General features: G+C 48.9%; 2 protein-coding genes across 2 annotated transcripts; one reads left to right on the top strand and one right to left on the bottom strand.

The window, feature by feature from the left end:
• Window positions 1-1,690: 1,690 nt before the first annotated feature.
• LOC123132490 (uncharacterized) lies at window positions 1,691-4,377 on the top strand. Its single transcript, XM_044552293.1, has one exon. The coding sequence runs from the start codon at window positions 2,428-2,430 to the stop codon at window positions 4,375-4,377; it is 1,950 nt and encodes a 649-aa protein (XP_044408228.1). The 5' UTR covers window positions 1,691-2,427.
• A 67-nt stretch (window positions 4,378-4,444) lies between these two features.
• On the bottom strand, window positions 4,445-8,848 carry LOC123132491 (heptahelical transmembrane protein ADIPOR2). Its single transcript, XM_044552294.1, has 4 exons — window positions 8,434-8,848; window positions 8,244-8,333; window positions 7,383-7,428; window positions 4,445-5,276 (listed from the first exon to the last, which is right to left on the bottom strand). Exons 1-4 carry the CDS (start codon window positions 8,721-8,723, stop codon window positions 4,608-4,610), a joined length of 1,095 nt encoding a protein of 364 aa, XP_044408229.1. The 5' UTR covers window positions 8,724-8,848; the 3' UTR covers window positions 4,445-4,607.
• Between the last annotated feature and the right edge of the window lie 10,462 nt (window positions 8,849-19,310).

Below are 19,310 nucleotides of genomic sequence, written 5' to 3' on the forward strand. Positions count from 1 at the left end.
ATTTAGTAAAGATGACAACATTTACATATCATACGACTAAAATAATAACCGTATTTTTGTTACAAATATTCTGTTTGTTTCTAGAATCATTTGCTTAGACTTTAAGGGGTTGTTTGGTTAGTGGGTATTTAAAGATCTATTTTTTCTCAAACTCGTCTACAAGAGTAAAAACGACTATTAGTAAAAACTAATTTTCTTACAATAGGTTATGACAAACAACCACTAAACATAATAGTATGATAATAACATTTTAATATCATATGAGTAAAACATTTAATTTCTTCCGGCTTTATATAAATTTTGCATATCATACGATAGCAATCATTTATTTACAAATAATAATATTTGCAGCGGCATGCACATTATTCACAACAGTACATTAATATAAAAAATATTAACAAAGTTACGGTGTCATTTTATACCTTAGTTCCAATATGGATGTGCTTGCGAATGCAATTAAGAGTCCAAATAATTCGAATAAATTTCCGTCACCAGTACTATATGAACGAAGTCAACCTATTATCACATGAACATCAATATTACACACGGATTTTTCTTTCTGCTATCAAAAGTATGATAATAGCACTTGCATGTATGTGGTCATCACCTCAAAAGGGACGGCGAAGATGGAAACACAATTTCTTCAATCACGCCATCTCCTCCTTGTTTGCTACTAAGATGAATTATTTTACCTAATTACATACATCATCAAGTACATTAGCACATAATCTTAACATATAAAAAAAATAGATTATTGCGACATAACAAAGTAGACCTACGGCTTTCTAACTATAGACTTATTAATAAACATACCACATGAAATAACATACCACATGCAATGAACAATTACAGCACAAGTTTTTTTCCTAATTACCGTATTAAGATTTCTCGCATGTCAATAATAATGGACGCACCTAACATAGATACAACATCTTCAACCTACTCTTCTAAAAAAATATTATAAATGTTGTATTTGTCGTCTGAAATTATTTCTAACCTCTAAGCACTAATATCGCATAGCTAATGACGAGCTAAAAGACTAACTAATTACCATCATGCATGCAGAAAAAATTCCATGCATTGCAAAGCTCATACCTTGATCTTCAACTTCGTAGTTCACTTCGCTACGCAAATCCTACTCCTCAAGCTCTAAATGACTCCAGATGACTCCTCGAAGTGCTAAAATTATGCCTAAAACAACAGAGAATACACACTTAGGAACTAATCAAACAGAACGAAAACATCATGCATGCGAACGAAACCAAGAAAAATGGATAGATCTTACCATAATCTATCTTTTCTTCAACTTCATCATCTTCGATATCCAATTCTAAATCGGCCGAAATCACGAGTGAAAGTGGCTACCAAGTTTTTCTTTGGCTTGTGTATTCTTCTACACTTAGAGAGAGCAGAGAGGCAGAGAAGGCAACCAGAGATATGCGAGAGAGAGTGTATGCGCACGGAGCCGCGGATGTACGTTTAAAAAGAAGAGGACCACTGTATTGTCGGCAGAACGAGCCAGAACTCACCTACCGCGGCATCGGATTCCAGCATTGCGGTGTCTCATCACACACAGCAACAACAACGCTCTCGAGTGTGTGGCAGGAAAACACGCGTTGAAATCAGCACGCCTGAGTGCTGTCGCTTTGGCTGGAGCAATAGACGAAAGCGAGAATCACGCACCGCTTTAATCAGTGTCGTCTACGTAGCAATCAGTACTACAAAGTTTACGCGGGAATCTGATTCCAGATCATCGAAACTTGTGGCACAAAGCAAAACAAGGAACCGTGGAATCAGCGCCCGTGAAAATCTGCGTCGTCAGCACGGGAATCAGCGCTGTCACGCGTGCAGCAACAGGGATGCCGCCTGCTGCAGCGGCGGCGTGTCCCACACGTTGGGCCCGCGAGCAGCACGGCCTGTCGGCCCGAGAGCGACAGCGGCGACAGTGGCCGCCTCACCTAGTGGCGACCGGGCCCACCACTCCTGGCCCGTTCCGTCCCAGCTGCTCCACTGTGCGAGAACCGTTGTGCCTCGCGCGGCCGCCTCCTGCGGTGGCGGCAGGGCCCGCCGCCTCCTGGCGTGGCGGCAGGTGCCACGTGTCGCCTGCCACGCCTGCCGCCACTAGTGAGGGGGTCCTTTTTGATATTTTTATCTGCATATAGTCCTTTTTAGCAATAGCCTTCGGCAAGGGGTCCTTTTGAAAAAAAAAATCATTTCCTTGATCCACACAACGCAACGGATTCCTCGCCTTGGTCCAAAGGATAGAACTGGCGATCTCCAAGGAGTCCTCGCCTTCGTCGTCAAAATCGGCAGCTGGGCCGCCGTGGCCATGGACGGGCACGATGGCAGTCTCCTTGCCTGCCACGAAACCTCACACCATATATTTCCGAGCCTGCACCCTTTCCGGTTCAAACTGTCCTGGCCTTGATGGTGGACTACAGACTACTCGGCCCGCCGGAGGCTCGCCATGCCGCGATGATCACGGTGGCGGCGCCGACCGACGAGGCGTTCTCATACCCGAAACATTGCAACGTGAAGAAGGAGAGTGGCGCGCTGGGGCCAGCGGGGAAGACGCGCACGAAGAAACGGTCGCCGACGTTCCCGTCCTCGGGGGACCCCTGCCTCGACTTCTTCCGCGTGTTGCCCGCCACGCCGGCCGCCACCGTGGCCAGGCTCCTCGCCGCCGCGTGGGCCGCCGACCCGTCCACCGCGCTCCGCCTGGTCGCCAACCTCCGCGGCGTGCGGGGCTCCGGCAAGTCCGACCGCGAAAGTTTCTACGCCGCCGCGCTCTGGCTCCACGCCCGCCACCCCGCCACGCTCGCGCGCAACGCCGCCTCCGTCGCCACCTTCGGCTACCTCAAGGATCTCCCCGAGCTGCTCCACCGGATCGTGCGCGGCGGCGTCTCCAACAAAGCAGAAAGGAGGACGGCCCTCCTTGCCACCGGCCGCCGCGGCCCCTTTGGCCTCGGGCGCTGCCGCGACTCACTCGGGCGCACCCGCAACTTCCGCAAGCGCAGGCCGCGCCCCAAGGTGGACCGTGCTGCGCGCGTCGGCACGGCGGAGGAGCGTCTCGCGGCAAAGCTGCGGCACGACCGGGAGCTATCGGCTGCGGCGGCCGTGTCGCGCCGGAGCAAGAGGGTGGATACCGCTGCGACGGCGATTCGGCGGTACTTCTGCGACCCCACGTACCGGCTCCTGCACGACCGCACGGCCGATCTGTTTGCCAGCCTCCTCGTGGAGGACATGCGCAAGCTCGCCAACGGCGACGTCCGGGAGCTCTCGCTCGCGGCGAAGTGGTGCCCGTCGCTAGGCTCGTCGTACGACCGCTCCACTCTCCTCTGCGAGGCCGTCGCGCGACGCCTCTTCCCCAGAGGCTCGTCGCTGGAGCTGACCGATGATCTCCTGGACGGGCATTATGCTTATCGCGCGCGCGAGCGCCTCCGTAGGACGGTGCTCGTGCCGCTCCGCCGCACGCTACAGCTCCCCGAGGTTTTCATGTCGGCGCGCGCGTGGGAATCGGTCGTGTACACGCGCGTTGCCTCCGTGGCCATGAAGAACTACCAGGCCGTCTTCCTCAAGCACGACGCCGAGCGCTTCAACGCTTACCTCGCCGATGTCAAGTCGGGCAAGAAGCGGATCGCTGCGGGCGCGCTGCTCCCTCACCAGATCATCGAGTCCCTCGGCGAGGACGGCGACGGTGCTGGCACCGGCGTGGCCGACATGCAGTGGCGGCGCATGGTCGACGACATGCGCGCCCTCGGCAAGCTCGCCAACTGCGTGGCCGTGTGCGACGTGTCGGGCAGCATGTCCGGCTTGCCCATGGACGTCTGCGTGGCGCTCGGCCTCCTCGTGTCCGAACTCACGGACGACCCGTGGCGCGGCCGCGTGATCACCTTCAGCGAGCGCCCGGAGATCCACTTGATCACCGGCGACACCCTCTCCGAGAAGGTGAGCTTCGTGCGCGCCATGGAGTGGGGCATGAACACGAACTTCCAGGCAGTGTTTGACAAGATCCTGGACGTGGCCGTGGCCGCCGGTCTGCCGCCGGAGAGGATGGTGCGGCGGGTGTTGGTGTTCAGCGACATGGAGTTCGACCAGGCGTCGGCTCATCCGTGGGAGACAGACTACGAGGCGATCGTGAGGAAGTTCTCGGAAGCCGGCTACGGCTCGGCCGTGCCAGAGATAGTGTTCTGGAACCTGGCGTACTCCAAGGCCGTGCCGGTGATGTCCGGCCAGCAAGGGGTGGCGCTGGTCAGCGGCTTCTCCAAGAACTTGCTCAAGCTGTTCCTCGACGGCGGCGGCATCGTCACCCCGAGGACCATCATGGAGAAGGCCATCGTCGGCCCGGAGTACGACAAGCTCACCGTTTTCGACTGAAGAAGACAGCGGCAAAACAAAAACTTCCATATGTATGAAGCTGTATGCACTAAAAAGCGGCGCAATCTCATCAACTGTATTGCATTTGCATATGTCAAATCACAAGTTCACACGCTGCCACTAAATTAAGCACATTGCTACTACTAGCTCACTACTAATACATTCGAATCGTCCAATGATTCTCGAATGACACCGGTCACAATTTCTTGTTCCAAGTTCCAACAAGCCGCCTACGACGCCGTGCCGCCGCACGAGACGGCCGCCTTCTCCCGCCAGTCGAGCAGCACGGCGACGGCGACGTAGTGCGTGATGGCACCGACGAGCACGAAGACGTGGAAGATCTGGTGGCTGTGGCCGACGACGTCGAAGACGCCGGGGCGCCACTTCTCCGGCACGCGGCTGACGTAGAACCAGGCGCCGACGGCGTAGGCGAGCCCCATGGCCACCTCCAGCCCGAGGGCCAGGTAGCACGCGGTGTGGCCCCAGTTGATCCAGAGCGCGTGCACCGCCGGGATGACGCCGGACATCCCCATGGCGAGGAACAGCGTGGCGCGGAGGCGGCGATACCGCGGCGAGGAGCACGACGGCGAGAGCAGCACGGCCACGACGAGCGCGCCGAGGACGGTGATGGCGGAGAGGTAGGCGACGCGCGCGGGCGGGTGGCAGAGGAACGCGTAGTACACGGGCGGGACGAAGGAGGCGACGATCATGATGGAGATGCCGGCGTAGTCCAGCTGCCAGAAGACGACGGTGGCGCGGCGCGAGTGGCACGCGAGGAGGTGCGCCGTCGCGCTGATGGCCAGGCACGCCATGGCGCCCACGAGGAACACCATCCGCGGCCACCGCGGCACCCCGTGCCCGCCCAGGGCCGCCGCCGCTGCGTCATGGCCCGGCAGGCCCTGCACCAACGCCACTGTTAGCGCGCGCTAATCATTTGAACAGAAAAATCTCAGTCTAGCATCTAAAATTACACTACTACTATCACATTTTGGCGAGAGAATATTTCGAGTAGTGCTTTGCGGGTAGTGTAAATGGCCCGGACAGATTCGTCGCCGGACGCAGAAATCAACGATAAGATGACCAGAAAGATTTTGCCACTTGGTCTTGTCTGCTCAACAGAACCAATTTGAGTTCAGACCGAAGAAGTAGCTGAAAGCGACGCTGCTTCTTGCAGGTGAGCAAACGTGAAAATGTTGCAACCAAAGAACCGTCTTTTTTTTCGAAAAGGGTGACCAAAGAACCGACTACTTCTTCTCTTGCATGCAGAGTGAATGTGATTGAGGAAGCGAGATTTGGTGCAAACACACAGAGGCAGCGTGTCTGTTCTGAACAAGACGACTACACGTGATGTTACGTTGCAGCAGAAGGTGAACTAGATTCGAAGTGCACAACTACACATGGCTCCTTGGCTCTGGTCGGTTGGTCAGGTTGCCGTCGACCAGGACAGGGATCAGGAAAGGACTCACCACTCACGAGTTGTCCTTAGCACAGAAGAACCTATCGGAAGATGGAGCCGATCTTATCATTAATCTAGTAGTACCTCTACCTCCTACATTCATACTTATTTTTCTAATGTCATTGTACATATTCTCACCTTATTTGTATCATCCACACGAATTATTCGTCAGTGCTATTTCAGAACACTTAAATGGAAGGGCAATTTAGTGAATTTCCTCTGGTAAATCCCTCAACCTTTGAGTTTTCTTAAACTCTCTATACTATGGTTGGTCAAGATAAATGGAGTCACACACTTCTTTGGTTTTGATTAATTCCACATTTCATGATTCCGGGTTGGTTAGAGATAAGTGGAAGGATATGTAGGACACGATCTTTTGCCCGTTTTCAAAATAAAATGAATAAGTAAAATAAATTAAAATATGTAGGACATGATCTTGCGGGCTCATCACTAACCACCACCCACACATGGGGTAGAGGTCCATGCAACAGTGATCATAACAGCATTGTTGTTACAGCAGAGGATCCCAACCCCATCGGATGGAAGGACATTACGACCATTCTACCTAATGAATTTTTAGTGTGTGAGGTCATTTTACTTCAAAGTAATTTCTAGGATTCTATTCTTATTTTTTCACCTCTACAACTTGTTTATTTTCTATTAATGAAAAACCGTATGCAATTCCAAGAGGAGACTTCCATTGGGTCCCTTCTTATGGGATTTATTTTGTTTTTGTGTAAGTGACAACTATGAAATTCATCTAATATCCTTTAGCAATGTTGCAGGCTTAGCGCATTTTTCGTGTGCTGCAACCGGATAACTTTTACGACATATTCCTATATTTCAGACAACTTCAAAGACATGCTTTTGTTTTTCTATCTTTTATCCATTTTGATGACAAGAATTTTCGGATGGAGGGAGTAGTTCTGTAAGATTTACTATGGCATCTCAAGTCTACTTTTTTTTTCTAATTACCACGCTTTTATAATCTTGTAAAACAAAGAGACTCGCCCGGTGAAAATACGTCTCGCGGTATTACGGGAGCAAGTACAATTCTCTGAGCAAATTAAATTCCATGGTTGATGATTACAGAGCTATCTACAGGGAGCTGATTTGACCTGTTGTTCGCATCTGTGCATAGTTGCTTGACCAATTGTAGTGCATCCTCTACACTATAGTGTGAGGACATGGATCAAACGATGATCATGTGGGCAGCTCATATACACAGCTGTCCATGCATGTCTCTTTCTGCGTGGTGGGGATCTACATGATGACATTATTACATAGTACTCACTCGGTGCAGTTGTATTTAAATCATTGGTGGCACTACACTAGTGCTAACTGAATAATTAGGCTAGTCATAGTCACCTTGATAGAACTCGTATGAATTAACTAATCATGCTATCTAGCACCATCTGTCCCAGAATCTTGGGGACTACAGTTGTGAGAGAAAAATATGCAATGCTGGAAAAATTATCCGGAGACAAGATAAGGTACTAGTATCTCTTAGATGTCTGTACTGGTGCTAAAAAAAAGATGCGTTTCTTACCGATTGATCGCTCTTCCACGACGAATTAGCTGATCCCACCACGAACCTGCGAGAAAAATGAACGGCACGTAACTAGAGGGCCTTTTCATGAACAAAGTAGTAGCAGTAGTGCAGTACTAGGTTGCCATGGCACCTTGGTGGGAAAGGAACATCAATCAATCAAATTATCAAAGACTAAGAGGAAGGACCGTCTCAGACTTGGAACACCCCAACAAATCTGTGATTTGCGCCAACCGACCAATGCCAGCACTGCATTTGCAAAGTGCTCCGGCATGACGATAAGACGTGTGAGGCGGATAATGCACGGGCCATGTCCTCGTTCGTTTGGTGTGGCTCTCACGCATGCGATTGCTGCTTAGGACGGTGCGCTCTTGCCACATCTCACACGGGCAGCATCTAGCATAATCTTGCATTGGAATTAAAGTGTACTCGCGGCCAGTTGGAGACTTGGAGCTTAGCATCAGCAATGCAGAAAGAGTCGGTAGTGAACGAACGTGTGATTGCGCGCGCGCGTGCGTTCGGTTGATGGAACGAGCGCGCACACGTCCGGCGTGAGCGGGGGTTGTGTGTGACGTGCGCGCTCTCCGAACACACCACCAACTGCCCGCGAAACAAATTCGAGGTTTTTTCCCGTGTGACGTGTGAGCTGCGGTGGTGAGTTGATTCGCGTTTGCTTGGAAGACCGTTTCAAGTTTCAAAGTCGGGAGCGCCCGCTAATCACGTGCAAGGGAGTGGGAGTCAGAGGCGATCGAACCATTATTAAAGTTTGATGAACGAACGGAAACAATCATTTTCTTATTCCGGTGGACAGAGAGAAAAGGAAAGTCAAGTCGTGTGTTCTGCAGTGTAGGTGGTGCGTACCTCATGATCCCCGGCGCGGCGTCGTGGGCGGCCTCCGGGCCGCCGCCGGCGACGGCGAGCGCCAGGAACAGCAGGAACCCGCCCAAATGCCTGCGGAAATCACACGGCGCCATGTCAGATCAACGGATTGGCCGATCGATTGGTCATGTGCGGAACATGTCGATGGATCGGAGGGGGGGCGCGGACGCACGTCCAGACGTTGAGCGTCTCGTTGTGCCAGGAGAAGGCGCTGAGGAGGGCGTCGCGGATGGGCCACTCGACGCGGTAGTGGCCGCGGATGTACTCGTTGTCCTTAAGGTACTCGGGGAGCTCCTCGTAGCCCACCAGCCGCGGCGGGGCCCTGCTGCGCCGGCCGCCCGCCATCGCCGCCGCCGCGGACGCCGCCTCCACGCCGCCCACCGACGGCGCCATGGCTCCCTTCTTCCGGCCGCCCCGCCTCGCCACCGCCTCCCCCGCGGTCGCCGTCGACCGCGCTCCCATGCGATGGGGCCGGTGCCTCTCCCTCTCCCTCTCTCTACGGCTGCGTGCGCGCGCGCGGCTGCGTCGGGGTTGTCTGTGTCTGGTCCGCGGTTCGTGCGGGGGAGCCCGGGAGGTGGTGGTGGTGGTGTTATAGGCGGACTGACTATAGGGAGGCTATAGGGGGATGGGATGGGATGGGATGGGAGGAGACGAGGCCGCCTGGCGAATCTTGGCGGGGAGCGCGCGGCGCGGGGGTGGTGTGGTGCGGTCATGTTGCTGGTGGGTGTAGGCACGGGCGAGCCACCCACATGGATTTCTTCCTCCCTCGCACACGCTTGTCAAGCTACAGAGGTTACCGGGGGCTTTTGGCGCAGCTACTCGCCTAATGACCGTCAGATTTAATAAAGGGGAAAAGAAACGGATATGGATATAGGGTCTGTCTAAAACTCATCTAGATGTGACATAACGATGTCACATATAAGTTGAAATCATCACCTGTTTATAGCCTTTTGTTTGTTTGTTGTTTTTCTTTTTTGGTATTGTATCGTCTAGGCCTTGTCTTTTCTTTTTTGTGTGACCGGCGTGCCCATAGAAACGCTCGCATGGGCAAGGCCCAGCTTGCCTCACACCATCACACGCATGCTTACTCTACGGCCTGTAGCTGATCGTACGTAGTAACGATTTGTGTTTTTTATTCCTTTTGTTTCTTTTATTTCCTATTTTTTCTTTTTTCTTTCAGGTGTATTTTTTCAGTTCTAATATATGCTAAAAAAATTAAAAAACACACTGATTGTTTTTGGATATACGGTGAACATTGTTTTTAATACACACTGAACAAATTATAAAAGTACGGTGAACATAATTGTAATACACATTGAACAAATATTTAGTATATGATGACCTTCTTCTAATATAGAGTGAACTTATTTTCTATGTATTGTGTATGTTTTTTAACGTATATACACGGTGAAACTTTTACAAAATACTCACTGGAGAATTTTAAAATGTACACTGACGTCTAACAATAAATAAAACAATAGAAGAGGAAAAATAAAAAACTGGTCAAAAGAACTAGAAAAATGTTCACGTATTAAAAAAATATGTGGATTAAAACAATCATGGTTTGAACATTGTTTGCAAATTCGAAACATGTTATTTTAAAATGGACCCTAGTTGCGCATCATGGGTGAAGTTGCAACTAAGAAGAATATTAGTCGGGCCCCCAATCGCATATCGAGGGTGGAGTTGAATAATAATAGGTACTTTAGAACATTGTTACAAGAGTAAATCACCTCTACAACTACAAACATTTTTGCAACCGGGGACCCTCGACAAACACACCCCCTAGTTGCGAGTCGATGCTCGGCATGCAACTGGGGACCCTCGACAAACACACGCACCCCTAATTGTGAGTCAATGCTCGACATGCAACGGGGGACTCTCGACAAACACGCACGCACGCACGCACACACGCACACACACACACATCCGTAGTTACGAGTCGATGGTTGACAAGCAACTGGGACCCTCGACAAACACACACACACCTAGTTATGAGTCGATGGTTGACATGCAACTGGGGACCCTCGACAAGCACCCCTAGTTGCGAGTCGATGGTCGGCATGCAACTGGTGGCCCCGACAAACACACACACATCCTAGTTGCGAGTCGATGGTCGACATGCAACTGGAGACCCTCGACAAACACCGTTAGTAGCGAGTAGATGGTTGGCTTGCAACTATGGGCCACGATAAAACACAACCCCCTAGTCATGAGTCGATGCTCAGCGTGCAACTAGGGACCCTCGACAAACATACACACCCTTAATTGTGAGTCGACGGTCGACATGCAACTGGGGAGCCTCGACAGACACAGACTCACTTAGTTGCGAGTCAATAGTCTGCTTGCAATTGAGGAACCTCGACAAACACACACACCCCTAGTTGTGATCGTTGGTCTGCTTGTAACTGGGGACCCTCGACAAACACACACACACCCTTAGTTGCGAGTCGATGGTCGACATGCAATTGGGGACCCATGACAAAACACACACACCACCTAGTTGTGAGTCGATGATCGTCATACAACTGGGGAGCCTTGATAAAAACACACACAACCCTAGTTGCGAGTCCATGGTCTTCATGCAACTGTGGACCCTTGACAAACACACACACCCCCTAGTTGCGAGTCGATGGTCGGCTTGCAACTGGGGACCCTCAACAAACACACACACCCCCTAGTTGCAAGTCGATCATCGGCTTGCAACTGGGGACCGTCAACAAACACACACACACCCTTAGTCACAAGTCGATGGTCGACATGCAACTGGGGACCCACGACAAAACACACACACACCCCCTAGTTGCGAGTCGATGGTCGTCATGCAAATGGGGACCCTCGACAAACACCATTAGTTGCGAGTCGATGGTCAGCTTGCAACTAGGGGCCACGATAAAAGACACCCTTTTAGTTGCGAGTCGATGCTCAACATGCAACTAGGGACCCTCGACAAACACACAAACCCCTAGTTGTGAGTCGATGGGCGACATGCAACTGGAGACCACGACAAAAACACACAAACACCGCCCCTAATTGTGAGTCGATACTCGGCATGAAACTAGGGACCCTCGAGAAACACACACACCCCTAGTTGCGAGTCCATGGTTGACATGCAACTAGGGACCCTCGACAAACACACACACACACCCCTAGTTATGAGTCGATGGTTTACATGCAACTAGGGACCCTCGACAAACACACACCCCATAGTTGCGAGTCGATGCTCGGCATGCAACTGGTGACCCTCGACAAACACACACACACCCCTAGTTGCGAGTCGATGCTCGGCATGCAACTAGGGACCCTCGACAAACACACACACCCCTATTTGCGAGTCGATGGTCGGCTTGCTACTGGGGACCCTCGACAAACACACACACACACACACACCTAGTTTGTGAGTCGATGGTTTACATGCAACTGGGGGCCACCATAGAGACACACGCACGCACAAACGCGCTCGCGCACACACACACACACACTTAGTTGCGAGTTGATGGTTGACATGCAACTGGGGACCACAACAAACACACAAAAGCACCCTTAGTTGCGAGTCGGTGGTCGGCTTGCAACTGAGGGGCCCCAACAAACACACAGACCCTTAGTTGCGAGGTGATGGTTGACATGCAACTGTGGACCCTCGACAAACACACACACATTCCTAGTTGCGAGTCAGTGGTTGACATGCAACTGGACTCGTAGAAACACACTCAACTCCCCTCCCCCTTCACGAGTTGTGAGTCAATGGTTGGCCCGCAACTAGGAGCCCTCAACAAACACACATTGAGAACGCCCCCTCCCCCAGTTGCGAGTCGATGGTTGACTTGCAACTGGGAGCCCTCGACAAACACACACATCCTTAGTCGTGAGTCGATGGGTGACATGCAATTGGGGATCGCGACAAACACACATAGACACCGCCCCCTAGTTGTGTGTTGATGGTACAACTTCAGTTGCGAGTCGATTGTTGTAACTAGGGCCATCGACAAACACACATACACCACCCCCTCCTCTAGTTGCGAGTCGATGTGCTTCAGTTTTCGAAACAAAAACAAACAGAAAAATGGAAGAACATGGGAGGGGAACGGGACAACAGGCGGAGGGGAACATGCGAAAGGAGAGTGACAGACTCGATGGAGGCTATCGTCTCAATCTAATGTACTCTGGGGCTAGACTCTTCGTATTCTAAAAAAAAGCCCATATCAAACAAGGTGACGGCGGCCCAACAAAAAAAAACAAAAAATAGTCGCGCTCCATTGTAGGCCTCCCAGCCCGACAAGACGATACAACAGGACACGGATCAATCACGACACGTGCCATCACTCGAGCGTGAAAAACAAAGCACAAACAAATCAGACGGCTGGACATAAAACTGATGTTGCCAAAAATAATCAAATTTAAAAAAACGTAGATTACAAACAAATAAATTTAATAGATAAAGGAGAAAAAAGAAAGCGGAAAATAACACGGCCCAGCTCTTTGAATTCTGCCCGTACAAAAAGGCCTAGGCGCAGACAAAAAAAAGAGCAAAAATGGCAGAGCGCACCAGCGTATATAACAAAATATAAAAACCCACATACTCAGATCCCATTCAGAAAAAGGGACAATGCCGATCGGGAAAACAGCCCAAGAACACTAGTGCGACACGGGCCTTAGCGACAACAAAAACAACAGTTCAAGTCAAAGAAAACGACAACAGTTTGCATAAATCTTAAAGCCCATAATCATGTGGTGGACAATTTAGATGTGACATCCTTAAAAGACATCTAGATGTGATTTAGTCATTCTGATGGATATATGTATATGCCACCCGTGCGTGTCTCGCTGGCATGTGGGCCCTGGCGCCACGTGTATTTGGTAACGAAAAGATAAGCATGAAAGCATTATTCTTTGGAATGTTATAAGGCCTCATTTGGAAAATTGGTTTTTCATGAGATTTTTGTAGGGATTAAATCATGTGGTAGTTTTCTTTTACTATGGTGTCCTTTGGATTGTAGGATTGGATTTGAAAATTCATAGAGAAACCTTACTTTTTCTTCATGCTCCAAAATGTTATCTGACTACCGTTGGCCTAGGGTAACCCCAGCAAACCACCTCCCTGCCGTTGAGAAGAGGATCGACCCTGCGCCCTCCTGCGTGTGCTCGGGCGCCCTTCGCCACTGGGCTAAGAAGGCTTCTAGTAAATTTTGGTGTTTAAAATGCCACATTGTTTCAATCCTGAAAATCCCTATTTTTTCATTTTCTCACAAGGCAGTTTTTTTATAGCATGGCAATTTTTTTAACAAGTATGGCATTTTTATTAATGAGAGTTGACAGTTTTACTTTTTTATAGCATCGTACTTTTTAAGAGGATGCCTTTTTATTATTAATGAGTGATGATATTTTTTATTATTAAGAGATGGCATTTTTATTTTTATTGGCATGGCAATTTTTATTAATAAGCGCATGGAAGTTTTTATAAAAATGGCAGTCTAATTATTAAGGGATTTCATTTTTTATTATTAAATGATGGCATTTTTATATTAAGAGATGTCATTTTTTTGTTTATTAGGAGATGACATTTTTAATATTAAGAGATGGCATTTTAATTTTTTAATAGATGGCATTTTTATTTATCAAGAGATGGCATTTATTTTTATTAAGAAATGACAGTTTTATTATTAAGAGATGGCATTTTTATCCCAAGGAATGGCGGGTTTAAAAAAATAGCATGGTATTTTTTTCATTTGTGTAGTTCATACAACTTTTTTAATCATATGCATTTGCATATTTTATAAAATTAAAGAGATGACATTTTTCATAAGTTAGTTTATGCCATTTTTAGGGGTCTTTTTTGTTGGCATTTTTTTTAAATAAGGGGAGTTAAACCGGGCCTCTGGCCCAAATGCATGGTCGCTCTGGAGGTGACGGTGTCCTGGACTATGGGGTGCCAACCTATGTGACCCACAGTCCATGGGCCGAGCCTACGGGGTATCGGTCTCAACAAGGAAGGACTCTGGAGGCCTCAAACCCAATCATGATCAAGACGAGCACTACCGAAGACTTGGCGTACACTTCAAGGACAACTCCAACTGACGGTCGTGTTTATTCCTAGTTGGCAACTGACCATGTGTACCCCTAGAAACCCCTGGTGGCTGCTGCCTATATAAGCTGGAGGGTTTGGTCTGTAGAGAGGCAACCGCAATTACTAGCCTTAGGGTTTAGAACACAACATACGATCTCGGGGGTAGATCAACCCGTATTTGATACTCCTTCATCAATATAATCAAGCATGACGTAGGGTTTTACCTCATTGAGAGGGCCTGAACCTGGGTAAAGACTGTCTCCCTTGTCTCCTGTTCACCATCGTTCCAGGAACCACAGCTTGGGACCCCCTACCCGAGATCTGCCGGTTTTAGTACCGACATTGATGGCCTATACATGTCCAGCTTTGTGATAAAAAAGTATCAATGGAAGCATCGATCAACGATCAAAACCCTCACGGTGTGGTTTTCACGCCTAGATCTCTGATACATCTCCAACATATCTATATTTTTTGATTGTTCAATGTTGTTTTATTATCAATCTTGGATGTTTTATAATCATTTTATATCGTTTTTGGTACTAACCTATTGACATAGTGCCAAGTGTCAGTTGCTGTTTTTTCCATGTTTTTTTTACATCACAGAAAATCAATATCAAACGGAGTCCAAATGCCACGAAACTTTACGGAGATTTTTATGGACCAGATGGAAGATATTGGGCCCTGGTTGCACCTGGGGGAGTCTCGAGGAGGGGAAAACCCACCAGTGCGCGCTTGGGCCTCCTGGCGCTCCCTGGTGGGTTGTGCCTGAAGGAAATATGCCCTAGAGGCAATAATAAAGTTATTATTTATTTCCTTATATCATGATAAATGTTTATTATTCATGCTAGAATTGTATTAACCGGAAACATAATACTTGTGTGAATACATAGACAAACAAAGTGTTACTAGTATGCCTCTACTTGACTAGCTCGTTAATCGAAGATGGTTATGTTTCCTAACCATAGACATGAGTTGTCATTTGATTAACGGGATCACATCATTAGGAGAATGATGTGATTGACATGACCCATTCCATTAGCTTAGCACCCGATCGTTTAGTATGTTGCTATTGCTTTCTTCATGACTTATACATGTTCCTATGACTATGAGATTATGCAACTCCCGTTTACCGGAGGAACACTTTGTGTGCTACCAAACGTCACAACGTAATTGGGTGATTATAAAGGTGCTCTACAGGTGTCTCCAAAGGTACATGTTAGGTTGGCGTATTTCGAGATTAGGATTTGTCACTCCGATTGTCGGAGAGGTATCTCTGGGCCCTCTCGGTAATGCACATCACTTAAGCCTTGCAAGCAATGCAACTAATAAGTTAGTTGCAAGATGATGTATTACAAAACGAGTAAAGAGACTTGCCGGTAACGAGATTGAACTAGGTATTGAGATACCGACGATCGAATCTCGGGCAAGTAACATACCGATGACAAAGGGAACAAACGTATGTTGTTATGCGGTCTGACCGATAAAGATCTTCGTAGAATATGTAGGAGCCAATATGAGCATCCAGGTTCCGCTATTGGTTATTGACCGGAGACGTGTCTCGGTCATGTCTACATTATTCTCGAACCCGTAGGGTCCGCACGCTTAACGTTACGATGACAGTTTCATTATGAGTTTATATATTTTGATGCACCGAAGGTTGTTCGGAGTCCCGGATGTGATCACGGACTTGACGAGGAGTCTCGAAATGGTCGAGACATAAAGATCGATATATTGGATGACTATATTTGGACACCGGAAAGGTTCCGGGTGAGATTAGGACAATACTGGATCACCGGGAGGTTATCGGAACCCCCCAGGAGGTATATGGGCCTTATTGGGCCTTAGTGGAAAGGAGGGGTGACGGTGTCCTGGACTAGGGGGTACTCACCACGTCGTCTCCCGATCTATTAGATTGGGCCGAGGACCCCCGTGGCCGTATACTCATGGGCCAGTTCGGACGGCTACCGCATACAAGGACGATTCCACAAGACTTGGCGATCAAGACAAGGACTTCTCCCCACCGACGTATTCGGCTAGGACTCTTGTTATCCTAGGCCTCCGGTGCATTATATAAACCGAGGCCAGGCTAGTCGATAGAATACAATATATACAACAATCATACCATAGGCTAGCTTCTAGGGTTTAGCCTCCTTGATCTCGTGGTAGATCTACTCTTGTACTACCCATATCATCAATATTAATCAAGCAGGAGTAGGGTATTACCTCCATCGAGAGGGCCCGAACCTGGGTAAAACAAAGTGTCCCTGCCTCCTGTTACCATCCGGCCTAGACGCACAGTTCGGGACCCCCTACCCGAGATCCGCCGGTTTTGACACCGACATTGGTGCTTTCATTGAGAGTTCCGCTGTGTGATCGACAAAAGGATCGATGGCTCACCTGCAGATCAACTGTGACTTCGGCATCTTCGTCACCAGCTCGACTGGTCACCTTGGTTCGACCAAGAATTGCGCCCCGTGTTCGGATCACCATGTCCGGACGAGGGCCTTCATCAAACATCAACTCCGATCTCTATCAAGATCACGGAGGAATCATCTATGGAGCTCGGGGGCTCAACGTCAACATTGCCCTCAAGCGACCGTGCTGTTTTTCTGGACAGCGAACTCGTATCTGCCACCACCACCTCCTCGAGTATAGCTTTGACGATCACTTTGGTGGAATTGTGCGGAATTGAGTCTACAATAACCCTGGAAAATTTCCTCGAGTTCCGATGGAGGAATCTCTGGCAATCCACGATATACCGGAGCCCTGTCAAATCTGGACGGGAATCTGGACGAGTTTAGGGCGTGGTGTCCAGCTTCTAGCTCGGACGTCTTTTGGAAGATCCAACCGTTGATCGACTGCGGAATTCCTATATCTACCAACCCTCCAAATTTCAGCTCGATCCGACCGTCCAAACTCCGGGAACCTTCCGATTAGTGCATCACTTTTCGGATTTGTTTTTTGCGCGAAAACGAATCCGACCCGAGTTCGTCTTTTTTATGAACGGGATTTCGGACATCCTTTTTGAAGGAAGTTTTTGTATGGGGTATTGTGTTTTGTTCCCGAACACATTCCACTAACTATAAGATCTTTTGAACATGATCTTCAACATCATGCTGGTGTCAAACCAGTCCGGCAATATTGCTCCACGGCTGCCGACCTGCGCTAGACACGTCGTCACTTTGTTGAGCCGAGCTCAACTTCTTCGGATCATCATCTCGGCAAGCCGAACAAGAGTTCGGCATCGCAAAGAATAAATCATCACCAACATCGCCGCCCCACGGGTTACACGGAGCGGGCACACCGGCATCGCCGCACGGTCACTTCGTCAAGCCAGTACTGACCACGTCACGACCTGCATCGGCAGGGCCGCACTATTGCTCCTCCGAGCCGGTGTCCATCACGTCGACCTACTTCGACATCTCGGCTGGACCGGGGGCTTCATCATCTCTTCATCAACCTACTCCGGTAACGGGTGTGCGGATCGAGTCCCAATTTGGGAATCACCTTCCTTCGGATTGCTACAACAAATAAACCAGGTGCTATTAATCCTAGTATTTTTTGCTTGTTTGGGTTCAATTTTTCCCAAGGAATTATTACTCTGGTTTGTCCATCATATGTACACAGGTCTATCAAATGGTGGCCGCATTAACGTCGGTCGCATGGTGGTCCGGTCAGTCTCCGTACATAGTCCGGCGAATGCCGCATCCGGAACTCGGACCGACCTGTTAATTCAGGCTTTGCCACGCCCTTACCGCATCACGCCAACGCCCTGCATCGACATTGACTTCGGCGCCAGGCCATACTTCTTTTATTACTCACTTTGCATAAATTATTTATTATGCAATAATTTTTTTATTATTATTATTACTATTATCTCCGGTTTGCACTATTTTATGTGGCACAGGAAAATAACCCAGCCGGACTATATCCTTTGGCGTCACCTCGGCTGGACGGGGGGCTTCTCAACACTTCATTACACCATGCCGGGGACTTCGGCATCACTCTGCCGGCCTGCATTGACCGTGCTATGTCACCACTTCGGAGTGCCGAGCTCTTTGCTCCGCCACCTCGGGACCGGCTTGGGGGATGGCACCTTGTCCCGCATCAAGCTCGGACCGCGTCATCAATACCGAACACATTAACCAGCTAAGTTGCCTTCATGCTCAAAGTTTTAAATTTTTAACTTGTGTTCGGCTCGACCAAGCATTATACTTTTTTGGAAAAAAGTTGCTTGTAAAAAATTTCCTTGTCCAAACTTTGTTTGTGACGCATAAATTCAAATACCCCGTTTACTTGGGGGCTTCCTTTATGAAGCTTTTCCTGTTGCATATGATTATACTTGTACGGCTTCGTTCCTTGTTCGTGTATTACGCCACAATATGCACCATATTGACTTAAGCGATTTGCAAGCTGGGTTGCCTCGCTCCTGTGTTTACCCCTACGTTCCCGATTGTTCGGCTAGGGAGTAAAGGGAGCACCTCTGCGATTGTCACGATCGGGTCACCCGAGCCGGACCTCAGACTGGGTGAAGCCGAAAGCTAGCGCTCTTATAGTTATTCAATGATGGTCGGCACACAACGGAACTCATGAGTACAAAAAATCTATTGCACAAGTCTCATAATAACAATGAGCACCGAAGAAAGGTATCGGTGGGGGTACTATTTTCTTCGAAGATGCTTCTTACTCTTCGCAGTAATATAGCATAAGTTCCCTGAGCGCGCTTTGTCTGTTACAACTTTATGGTCTGATTGCCTGGTTATTGGAAACACCGTCGATATTCTCGACCGATGGAGTACATAACACTTTTCGGTCCTTAACCGAAGAGGGAGAAGCCGACGGTCGGTTAAGACGCGTTTAAAGTTCGGTTGAACATAGATATGATATAAGTACTTCGGTACATGCAATCATTCTTCTACCCAAGTCACTTGGGGGCTCTTAAGTTTATTTGAGCCGTTTTATAATAAGTGTTCTTCTTCTTAGTC

The sequence above is a fragment of the Triticum aestivum genome, chromosome 6A (assembly GCF_018294505.1).
Source record: "Triticum aestivum cultivar Chinese Spring chromosome 6A, IWGSC CS RefSeq v2.1, whole genome shotgun sequence".
Taxonomy (NCBI): Eukaryota; Viridiplantae; Streptophyta; class Magnoliopsida; order Poales; family Poaceae; genus Triticum; species Triticum aestivum.

What these genes read in the sequence shown, in the direction of transcription:
- LOC123132490 (XM_044552293.1), top strand. Translation starts at nt 2,428, where the DNA reads ATGGTGGACTACAGACTACTCGGCCCGCCGGAGGCTCGCCATGCCGCG.
- LOC123132491 (XM_044552294.1), bottom strand. Translation starts at nt 8,723, where the DNA reads ATGGGAGCGCGGTCGACGGCGACCGCGGGGGAGGCGGTGGCGAGGCGG. An exon ending in GAGACGCTCAACGTCTGGAC is followed by an intron (nt 8,334 to 8,433) that starts GTGCGTCCGCGC and finishes TGATTTCCGCAG; the next exon opens with GCATTTGGGCGGGTTCCTGC. An exon ending in CGTGGAAGAGCGATCAATCG is followed by an intron (nt 5,277 to 7,382) that starts GTAAGAAACGCA and finishes GCGTTGGTGCAG; the next exon opens with GGCCTGCCGGGCCATGACGC.